Source organism: Oratosquilla oratoria, chromosome 7, assembly GCF_046742065.1.
Source record: "Oratosquilla oratoria isolate Oo_2021 chromosome 7, ASM4674206v1, whole genome shotgun sequence".
Classification (NCBI taxonomy): Eukaryota; Metazoa; Arthropoda; class Malacostraca; order Stomatopoda; family Squillidae; genus Oratosquilla; species Oratosquilla oratoria.
The window spans coordinates 81,960,931-81,973,430 of NC_134783.1; the positions used below are offsets into that span (position 1 = coordinate 81,960,931).

The 12,500-nt window shown below is 42.0% G+C and overlaps 1 protein-coding gene across 3 annotated transcripts in view; it reads right to left on the bottom strand.

Annotated features, from left to right (window-relative positions):
• LOC143027230 (uncharacterized) overlaps positions 1-12,500 on the bottom strand; it is a 494,887-nt gene that overhangs the window by 142,192 nt on the left and 340,195 nt on the right. For all 3 annotated transcript variants that reach the window (XM_076188447.1, XM_076188448.1, XM_076188450.1), the window contains 2 exons: positions 5,720-5,902; positions 2,336-2,444 (listed from right to left, as the gene is read on the bottom strand). In XM_076188447.1, the coding sequence (XP_076044562.1) occupies positions 2,336-2,444; positions 5,720-5,902 (292 nt within the window). The remainder of the gene's footprint in view (positions 1-2,335; positions 2,445-5,719; positions 5,903-12,500) is intronic.

Genomic DNA, 12,500 nt, shown 5'->3' on the forward strand with positions numbered 1-12,500 from the left:
TCCTCCAGAAGAAGAAAAAAAAGAAGAAGTTCCCCCTCACTTTCCCCCTCCCCTTCCTCCTCCTCCTCCTCTTCCTCCCCCCCCCCCCCTCTGGTATCCAGCTGGTGCTGCTGGCTGGGTCAGTCGGTCGACCAGAGCCTTGGTGCTGTCACACTTCGTTGTTGTAGACTGACAAGCGCGATCAGAGTGGAAGAGCGGTGGCAGCAGCAGTAACAGCATCAGCAGCAACAGCAACAGCAGCAGCAACAGCTGTTCCGTGCAACTGATTGAGAGCAAGTGATGTAGCAACTCTCGCAATATTTCAATAAAATGGCGAGTTTTTGACGGCTTGTTCTGGGGAGCGCCAGGCGATTTTATTAACCTAAGTGGGCACAGACACTTATTCAAGGTCTCTTCACCTTCCTTGGGCGAATAAAATCGTCTGACGTGTCCTAGGTCGACGATAATGTCTGTTATGATGGAGCTACGAAAAAAAAAATAATAACACGCCAACGATGAGCACGGTGTAAGTTGACTCGAATCACACTTGTCTCAACCAACGAACATAACATTTTGAGGTTCCTGGCTGCTAAACAAAATCACCTGGCATTGGTCAAAATGGGTCAAGGGTTTTAACGAGGGTGGTGCAGGCAAGGTCATCATATCAAGACAGCAGGTCTGGACTCACTGTAATATATTTAGAGAATTTTTGGTTTAAGAAGGAAATAGGCAAGACTTGGTTAACATAGTGGTTAACAAACTGAATAGATTTAGTAACCATGAAATGAGCGCTGAAATAATTGGTTGTTTTAAAGCGAAGATTAGATCACTTTATTGATAGGGATGGCAGGGGATAAGGAACATGGAACTGCTTAGTGTAGGCCTTATAGTCTCCTGCAGGCTCCTCCATTATTTTGTTTTTATGTTAACTTAATCTTTTAACGACCAGAGGGCACTTTAGGTTGATTCAAGCCGCCTGGCATCTGCCAGAAGAGAATTTGGAGAGTGACCAACACTTCGGTATGACCTGCAGTCAGATTCTAAAACGTGATGACGCTCTTCATTGCGTTAGCAAGAAGACTAATGGCGGCTTCCTGGTACTTCAGTGAATACTGACTTCGAGAATTTTAAATCTATTTATCTATTCGTCTACTTATTCGTTTAATTGTTTATAGATTCGTTTATATCAATTTTTTATTGATTTATCAGTCGTAATATTACGAGATAAACACATTTTAGAGTTACCGACCGTTTCGTCATTTCCAGGACATCCTCAGGAAGAGGAAGCCTTGGTGAGGAGAAAACGTTAAGTTATGATACCTCAAGCTGTTCTTTGTATTTACCGCACCATCTTGCCACTCATTTGTCTTCCATACTTTCAACATTTGTTTACACATTTACAGGTTTATTTATTTGGTTATTCCTCTATTTGTGGGTATGATATTTATTTCTGTGACTTGAGGGTTTTACCTTCAAATGGGCGTCCATCAGGCTTTGTTCATACATTTCACTTCATTTCACTACACACATACACATACACACACACACACACACACACACACACACACACACACACACACACACACACACACACACACACACACACACACACACACACACACACACACACACACACACACACACACACACACACACACACACAGACACACACACACACACACACACACACACACACACACACACACACACACACACACACACACACACACACACACAAAAAAAAAAAAAAAAAAAAAACTCGGAAACACACACACACACCAACTGGACACCGATTGTGTGGTCATAAAAATACCTACCTCTGAACAAGTACGAATGCATAACCTTAGAAATAAAAATGTGGATTGGCAAACTTCCTTCTTATCATACTTCAACTTTACAATGATTCCAATTATATTGCAAGTACCATATACAAAACTACGGGTACAGTATGGCAGCAGGTAGGCGAAACTATCAGAGATTTATCGTAGGATCTACATATACCTACTCGATAAGACAAATTGTTCACGAAAAACAATGCATTTTACTTCATGAGCAGTAAGAAGAACAATAGTGGGTTTCCCTCATAGTGGAGTCCCGTTAACAGAAAAAAAAAAAAAAAAATCATCCCACTCCCACGCAGTGAGAAACTCTTTACCATTATTATTTTTTTTTTTTTAAGGTCGATGTTGGGTCGCCTCCCCGCCTGGCCAGGGCTATCGGAAACCAACGCCGAGAGCTCGCAGCGGGTCCCGGGAATTGAGCTCACGGCCACCTGCTCATGAGTTCGATATAATATCCACTGGGTTATCGCGCGGCCCTTATTAGCCTAATACAGAATCTGAATGATTGTACTCACATTATTGGTTTTGGTGAGATACCGCAGCTGCACGTGTAAATTTTCTAGTTGTGTATAAAACCAACTCCGTTCCTCCTCTTCTGCTTCAATCTCTTGAAGAAGACGTGATCTGTGAACAGAATGACACATAGTATAGTAATAGACATTTACTTTGAGACTTCTGTCATTTAACAAAGATCATCAAGATCTCGGCCTCGAAAGACCGGTACCCGGTTTCCGGACAATGCCCAAAACCTTTCTATCAAACACGAACTCCACCACCTCTGTCACATGCGAAGGGCACGCAAATGGCAATAGCTCACCTTCTCCTCCTTCTTCTCTTCCTCTTCCTCTTACTCCTCCTCCTTCTTTTTTTACTCTCCTCCTGCTGTTCCTACTCCTTTTCTTTTTACTCTCCTCCTGCTCCTCCTTCTCTTCCCCACCTCCCCTTCGTCCTCCTACAAGACAACTGAAAAAGAATCCCCACGTCCGTTCACATGCCTATCGTGCACCTAGCCAAGTGGTTCTCAACCTAGGGGGGAATGCAGTGAAATACGCTGAGAACTACTGCGACGACTGATACAAAAATGGCATCAACTTATAGCCACAAACATCTATCAACATGTACATTTGACTACACGCCTCTAACTTGTTGCTGTCGTTCCCTAGAATGTCCCGTCTCCCTGGGGAACGCTATGGCTGGAACGGGGTTTTCCTACAAATCCCTTATAAAGCATATATTGTGTTGCTGGCGTATATGACTGTGTACAATGCAGTCTTCCATAATGTGTTGCATGGTGTGAAGTGTTACATCCCGAACAATCATCTGTGATATGGTCATCCAGCCTCTTCTGCCAACTTAGAAGGGCTGGATAGTGACCGTGCCGCCTCTAAGTTGTTGAATGTGGAAATGAACCTTCTCCTGATGAAAGGAAAATAACATGAACAAAATCTAGAGATGACATTTATCAATAATCCCGATCCAATAGAACACACAACGAACACTTTACATGCAACCTTTGTGGCCGCGAAAGACCTGCGAAGAAGAACCACCCGCGACGCAGCACTGGCGGAAGACCCCGAGAACACACCCCGGCAAGACCCACATGGCAACTTCGGTTCCACCGGACAAGCTCGAACTGCGGTCAAATCATCGAGGAAAAATAAATGGAAGACAAGATAAAAAAATAAAATAAAGATGTTTATTCGGTATAAGGTGGCGAAATTTCCCTATCAGGAGGCTAGGATGGTGACCTTTACAAAGGACTTTGTAGCATGGAATTTAACGAACCATACCCTGGTCCAGCTAGCTGATGGCAGGGTTCCAACTGCCGTCACCTCGACTTCCGCCTTAAGTAGTGACGCTCTAACCCGCTAGGCCAGAGAATACCCTAAAATATAATAATGATAAAAAAAAATCAGAGAAGTGCAAGGAAAATACTGAATCGGCGAATGCGACCATGAAAGATCCAAAGACACCCCTAGTAAGGTCGAAGAGCTTCACCGTGTGGGATCTCCAAGAAGCCGGGCAAAGACCCGCACGGCCATCCATCGCGATTCGACTGGACAAGTGTGACCCAAGGTCGAATCACCCATCAAAGAAAATAAACAAATAAATAAATAATAGAGGAGCACAGGAAGGAAAGAAAATGTGGATGTGATCAATCACAAAAATAAATGAATCAATGTTCTGCAAAAAGAAAGATTGAGTAAGACCCACCCAGGAGGAACCTGCTCAACAGGACTGGGGAGCTTCCGTGGGTGGAGGAACAAGAGCCTCACTGTCTGTCTGTCTGTATACATATATATATACATATATATATATATATATATATATATATATATATATATATTATATATATATATATATATATATGAGAGAGAGAGAGAGGAACCACACTCCAGAGGCTTTTGATAACCTGCATCTAAGGTGCCTCAGAGTAAAGAAGATCAGCGCGACCTGAACTCCATGCATTGATCATTTGAGTGAAGCAGAAAAATGTTAGAGAATGAAAAATTAATAAATAATATCAACGCTCGAATGGCAAAGAATAAAATACAAAGGAACTCTGAAAGCTACACACCACAGTTACTACCCTGAGATGTGCATTACATATTAGCTATCAGTGGCAATAAATACACCAACTTTTACATGAATAAGACAAGCTATGAATCTCATATGATGTGTACAAAATCATTTTCGTTACAATACACGCAACAAGTAAAACCAAATGCTTCCAAAATCTCAAAAAATAATATACATGTATATATATATGTGTGTGTGTGTGTGTGTGTGTGTGTGTGTGTGTGTGTGTGTGTGTGTGTGTGTGTGTGTGTGTGTGTGTGTGTGTGTGTGTGTGTGTGTGTCGCCTCAGGATTATTTCTTCGAGCTCTAAGAATTTGCAGCCCCCAGTTTCTTGAAGGAGAATTAAATACAATTAAATCTCAACTTAGTAAATTAGCTTACCCGGATTGGTTCTTGGTCAAAGCCCTCAGCCGAGCGAGATCCAATTTTTTCAACACCACCCCCAATTACTCTAAATTTTCATTGAACAGGAGGTCCTAAGTCGTTTCCTTTTCTGATTCATTTATTCCTTCGTCCAAGTTTCTTCCCAAAGACAAATTAAATTTAATCAATTATTACCCTAGCACTATTAATAAAAAGGTGGTAAATGTCCACCAAAGGTTGAAAGAAGAACATAGTCAAGGGATTTACTCAATTCCGTGTAAAGGTTGTGACTTAGTTTACATCGGACAGACTGGGAGGGATTTGGACACTAGGATGATCGAACATAAACGCTCCATCAAATATGGACAAGAAAGCTCAGCTGTGTTCCAACATGTTAAACAATTTGAACATTGTTTAGACTGGGAGAAAGCTGAGCTTACTTATAAGTCTAGATGTGAGTTCAGGAGAAAAATGGTAAAATCAACTATAATTGAATACCAGCCCAGTGTGAACATTTCAAAGGGGCAATGGTCCCCGGATATAATTTCAAGACTTTTCATCACCAGCCTATTAAAAAGACATTTGCCTCCAGACCTCACATACAGAGTGAGCCGAGGGTAGAGACCTCTCCCAATGTTCCCATTTGTCATGTCAAGGGTGCTACTTATGTAGCACTCATTATTCTATTTTTGTATCTACTGAATAGGATAGCAGTTTGCAATCGAAATATATAGATTCCCTGTCTCCAGTCTTTTTTACTCCAATAATGGTTTTCATGTGATATATATATATATATATATATATGTGTGTGTGTGTGTGTGTGTGTGTGTGTGTGTGTGTGTGTGTGTGTGTGTGTGTGTGTGTGTGTGTGTGTGTTGAGACATTCTGAAAGGTTGACGTAAGCGGAGTAGGAAACACAGGAGTCTTAGTTTATATAAAAATATCATAAATCTTACCTTTCTTTCCTAAGGGTGAGTATTAATTTCCCAACTTCCTCCTGGGAGTCAAGATTAATGTTGGAGTATGACCTGGTACCGTTGGAGGGTGACCTATATCGACCACTGCTACACCTCGAGGCCGACCTTGTAAGTCTTAGTGATCCTCGACTTTTCCTGTTTATAAGACTGCCAGTGGAGTCTCTGCAGGGGACGAAAATATAAAACTTAATTTGAGGGAATATTACAAGAAATATATATGGTCAGTATGGGAAGAAGATTTTATCTTCTACTTAATCTTACGAGTATTTACTTTAATATATTATTGGGGACAACATAATACTTGATGCTCATAACCCAGACTATTATTTCATCACCACTTGGGCATTTTATCAACATTCTTTATGGGTAAGTTCTAACGTTAGAACATTTCCATATTCTTTATGGATACGTTCTAACATTACAACGTCCTAAAACTGCGTTTCTTAATGGGTTTGGATCCTGAGGTTGGATCCCTCTTAAAGGAGTTGAATCCCTATTAAGGTGCCTGAATTCTTTTTACGGGATTCGGATCCGAGGAATCAAACCCCATTTTAAAGGATCTAACCTCATTAAGATTTGTCCGATCCTTTTTTTTTTTTTTCAGAATCCACTCCCTTAACCTGGGGTCCTCAAATAAAATTCTGGGGATGATGGGAAATGCTGAATAGATGGCGGTAAAATATCATTGCCATGCTGGTTTCTTTTCCTTGGCTTTTCTTACATATCTTGTCACCAATAACGGCGGTTAGTTTTAGTTTTGAGGAATCAACATAATAAATGATCAAGCAGTATTTTACTTCACTTTCCTTTATCCTTTTAGTAAGTATATGTTAACTAGATTCATGGGAGTGCTAGACTACCTAGACCTGACTACAAGGATACCCTTACGGTCAAAAAAGGTTGGAGAAACTTAAGAATGTTCTATGCCTTCACACACACCCCGCCAGCTACTGACCTTACGCACAAACGCACAAACGCACAAACGCACTGCCCCTAGTATTGTGATACCCTTAAACCCTGGACAAGAACCAATCTCCGAAGCGCTGAGTTAGCAGTCCAAGACAATACCACTACACCAGCAATACTGATCATAAGACACAGACTGTAACACGAATGACTCCTTTTCCTTTTTCAGTGGCGCTGCTGTCAGACTCACTGGCAAGACATTATTTTAGAATACCTTTTGCCTTGATAAGGCTTAATACTATCTTGGCATCCAACTGGGGAAGCCCAAGCCCATAATCCTTTGGGATCAGATGCTCATGCTATCGCGCGTTGGAATCTCTTACATAACATCGCAAATGAAAACCTTCAACTAAAGTTCAACAAATGTTTTTACAAAAAGTTGCTTAATTCTTACCCCTTCAGCTGCTTGTACAGTAATATTCATAACTCTGCGATAAAGTGTTCGAAATGATTTGTCATTCGATTTAACGTCGCGAACTTCCCCCGTATCAGGAGGTTAGGACGGTGCTCCTTACAGACGACTTTGTAGCGTGGGATTTAATGAACCATTCCCTTGGCCCAACTCGCCGGTGGCAGGGTTCGAACTGCCCTCAGACCTCACCTCGACCTCCGCCCCAAATAGCGACGCTCTAATCCGCTCGGCCAGCAAGCATCCAAAATATTCGAGATGATGTCTGAATATGGAGAGGAGGATTTGAACCCAGTAGGTATTCTTTGTCCCGATCAATACTGACGAACCCGATCAAACAGAAGTCATTCATTCACCTAAACAAATTCGTCGACCTCTGTTACACATAAGGAATAGGAACAACGTAACACATTATACTCAGTTCATATGAATTTGGCGGAGGTTTAGGAGTGGTTTAGCTCGGCGAGATTAACGCTCAACGATGGTCGTTCATGGCTCAACGATGATCGTCAAACGATTGTCTAGAACACTAATTTTTTGTTTTAGGCCACTCTAGCGGCAGTCGCCCGAAGCAAAACAGCCCAATTATTCAAAAACAAGAATTGGTGCTCTAAACAATCGTTTGACGTTCATCGTTGAGCGATAATCGCACCAAACACAAGGTACCTGTAAGAAGAAAATAGGCACGAACTGGTTTACCAACAGAATGGTTAACGAACAGAATAGACTTAGTAACCATGCTGTGAGTGCTGAAACCATTGGTTGTTTTAAAACTGCTATTGCAAGGGGAGCATATAGTGAAACATGGGTAAAACGGTTCATGCGTTTATTAATTGGTAGGTTATGCGTACAGAGGAGGGGCACGTCGTGTGCTTAAGGAGTCTAAAGAGTAACTAACGGCGTGGGCTAAGACGATGCCACGCCTAGTACACGTATGAGAGGGGACCTTGTTAGCCGTATGAGAGGGATTTTGTCCCGGGAGCGTCATTGTTGGTCACGGCACCCCACTACACTATTGCACACTAATGCACCGTACGCTAACTTTATGGATAGGGATGACAGGTGGTACGAGACAAGGAACTTCCTCGTGTATGCCTTATGGTCTCATGTTGTCTCCACCATTATGTTCTTCAATTCTTTAATGACCTCCTAGTTGTGGTTTTCAATTCGTGTTAAATTACATTTATCTATTTATTTCTTTGTTTATTTTATTAATTATTCTTCTTTTACGCTAATGTGCAGTTTGCCAAGAGAGAATGCCAGTGAGATTCTAGGGTCGTTTCCCACTTATCTATTCACTGTGCGTCGTCCACGACACGACGTCGTGTTCTCAAATAACCATGAGTGTCTAGGGACGTTTTCACACGTGGTCGTGGTCGTGGTCGTGACGTGTGAAAGCGTCCATAGACCATGGTCATTTGAGAACACGACATCGTGTCGTGGACGGCGCACGGCGAAAAGTCCATACGTGGGAAACGAGCCTTAAGCCGCGTCCATACTTGTTGCATTTCCACGTATCGTATCATCTTTGCGTACCACCTAGTGATACGATACGGTGCAACAGGGTTTTGTATCCACTTGTTACGTATCCGCCTACTGTATACGGATACGTAACAAGTGGGTACAATACCCTGTTGCACCGTGTCGTATCACTAGGTGGTACGCAAAGATGATACGATACAAGGAAATGCAACTAGTGTGGACGCGGCTTTAGATCGCTGAAACAATGGCAAGGTACAAGTGTCGACAGGGGACACTTTAGTCTATAATGACGTGGGAAATAGAAAAAATACGGTAGTAAACAAAGACACAAAACAAATAAATAGTAGAGCCAATTGACAAATATTGGAGTATTAGGCGTTTCTCCAATTTATTCCACAGTTTTTTAGGAGAATCAATTCCATTCACTGACGACGGGATTGGTGAAATTGTTTCTACCTACTACTAGGTTAAATCTACGTTCTGACAACTTGAACCCATTATTTTTCATCTGAATGGCAATATATATAGGGAATCTTAAAGCTTTTAGCAGTTAAGTTGCCTGAAAAAGATTAACTGTAGGATTAACTGTACGAGGAAGAGGAGGAGGAATAGGAGGAGTAGGAGGAGTACGAGGAGTAGGAGGAGGATGAAGAGTAGGAGGAGGATGAAGACGAGGAAGAGGAGAGGAGGATGGAAGAGAGGACGTAGCCTGCCTACAATGATGATGGTACAGATAACTACATGTATAGAAATGAATGAAAACTCAAATAACAAGGGACTCCACGTCTTGTTCACTTAAAACTCTTAATTCCTTGACACCCAGTATGGATTTTTCGGTTGCAAATTATCTACCTATATACCAAGGGTTTCTTCCCCATTATAAGGGAGGTAGCCAAGTCAAAATCAGGTACCCACTCCCACTCATTCCACTCCCATCCACCACCTATTGTTTCCTTCTCATCTTGGCTCCTCCTAGATGAAGGGTCATCCCTACCTCCTATCCACTGCCCGGGCCAGAAGCAATGCGGCAAGAACTCCCTCACCCGATTTTGTCCTTTACTACTTGAGGAACGGACCTCCACGGAACAGGATTTCAACTGATCGCGACTCCCAGCTTTATAATGTTCCTGGATTTTGCTACATTAATATTCATTATGTGTCACAATAATGGTAAATCTATTATGCATGTGGACGACACTCGGGTCTGACCATGTCCTACGACAGGCAGTGAGGAGAACAATAAATTAAACAAGACGTCAGTGACAAGTGGTCCTATTTCTCTTGTTATTTTATCTACGTTTTTTAAATTTTGTTTACGAAAACAGTAATGCACTGTATGGGACACAGACTTGAAATGTAAAGGCATTAGCCTTATTTCACTAGGCTATTTCTCCTTCAGCCTCCAATTAGTCAGCGGTATCACCTATCTCCAATACTCTTTTCCGCCGTAAAATCACTATAGGGCAAACTATTTTCTTTTCTCAACAATTTACATACAATGCCATTTGATATGCTGGAGGATTTTTTTTATTCCAGCATATAAGATTCCTTCCCGATAGCTGCGGGCTGCAAATCTGCTCTAACAGTCGGAGGAAAAATAGCCCAGTGTGATAACGCCTTAATACAGCCTGAAAGGAACAAATTGACTGCATCTGAGAAGTATGACGGGCGTTTCAGAAATTGAAAGAATGAGAAATCCGAGGCAGACAATAGGTGCAGGTAGAAAGTTGTCTGATAAGGCACAGTCAGGTAGATTATATTGTTCTGGTGGTTTGGGCACATAGAAAGAATGAATTAGGAACGACTTGCTAAAAGTGTATGGAAAACAGAAGTAAGTGGAGTGAAATTCAACACAAAACCTTGAATGAGGTGGATGGATTGGGTGAAAAGAGTATTTGATGCACGAGTCATGCTACTGAAACAAGGTACTAAGAGTACAAATGAGAGGAATGTAAAGAATAAGAATGCGAATGAATGAAGAGAAGACGTATCCCAGAGGGACGTTCCCCGCATCTGCTCGGTCGATGAGGAGGGAAATTCCCATACAGGGAAGCGGCTGGGATAAACCATCTTCGCCTAAGTGGCCCCACCCGTGGTGGACCTGTGCGTCGCTGGGATGCGCCTGCCCCAAGCAGGGCGAGGTGCTGAGATGGGCGGGGTGGGTGACTGGATCCTCTGGTGGGGAGATGTGCTCTGTGCCTTCCTCATCACTATGGTCGAGTCTACAATATGAGCCTCACAGAGGAGAGGTACGGCGGAAGTCCCGATACGGGGACCGTGCGTGTGAGACCCTTGATTAACAGGGAGTGAAATGATGTGGCACAGTACTGAACTAGAGGCTGAAATAACCTAACCCCTTACGTTCCCCGGTGGTGATTTTCTACGTGGTACCTCAATGGTACAAAATGAGTAAATGTTCGCAGGTACTGTACCACGCGTCCACTTTCTTCCCTCCACCAACACATGTGAACTGCCTTTTCCTTTTCTCTCTCTCTCTATCTCTCTCTTTCTTTCTCTCTCTCTATCTTCCAGATGCGCACAAGACGTTTTCAGGGCATCTACTCCTCCCTCCCACCTTCCTCCCACAAGCCAGCCTGACTCCAGTGGATTTACTGATACCTTATCTAAATAAAGAGCCTTATCAAAACATCTTAACACCGTTAAGTACACCTGATTAATACAAAAGTACAGAAGAATGACACCGCTATTCCTCCTGCTCCTTCCCCCCTTGACCTAGTTCCAAAAGAGGCAAAAGAATAAAAGATCAAAACCAGTGACGGGCATCAGAATTCGAAGAACACTTTTTGGGAGTTTACTTGAACTGTTCCTCACAAATACTGTTGAAAAACTGGTTTGTAGTTATCCACTATTGTTATATTCTTTCTTCATTACTATATTTTTCTTACGTAAGCATGAATTTCGACAAAAAATCGAACGCCTGAAGAAATTATTTGTTTACTAATAAATCTTTCTAAAGTTAAGGTAAAAATCCTTTCGAAGCAGTTATCAGATTCATGATGCAACATGCGTTTCTTGAGCGGTACCTTCAAACCCCCACATCAACCTCCAATCAAGATAAATCAAAACCCTCTTCACAACCCGGAGTATATACATATACATACATACATACATACATGCATACATACAAACACACACACACACACACACGCACGGACGCACATATATGTATATATATATATACGTGTGTGCGTTTGTGTGTGTGTGTGTGTGTGTGTGTGTGTGTGTGTGTGTGTGTGTGTGTGTGTGTGTGTGTGTGTGTGTGTGTGTGTGTGTGATTCACCATGGTCTTGAATCACGTGTTGGGCTCGTGATCGACAGTTATTAACCTCTCGGATGAGAGCTCAGAGCTCGTATGACCGATCTGTGTGTGTGTGTGTGTATTTACCTAGTTGTATTTTACGGGAAGGGGAGCTATGCTCGTGGGGTCCCGTCTTCATATCTCATTTTATCTAAACTATTTTTAAATTCATGTATTGTTTTTGGACACACCACTTTCTCATCTAACTTGTGTGTGTGTGTGTGTGTGTGTGTGTGTGTGTGTGTGTGTGTGTGTGTGTGTGTGTGTGTGTGTGTGTGTGTGTGTGTGTGTGTGTGTGTATATATATATACTCGGGGTTGTGAAGAGCGTTTTGCTCTATCTTGATAGGAGGTTGATTGAGTTGAAGGTACCGGTATATTATATATATATATATATATATATATATATATATATATATATATATATATATTGCACATAACTTTTTCGTTTCAACCAAGAGTCTCCCTTTCATTTTCTTTTTCGCCAAAGCAGAACACTCAATTATTTGATACCACAAAGCCCTGATCAATCTGTACATCAGCTAGGATTCCCCAGTTCCTCAACAAAAGTGGAAGTCATCTGGA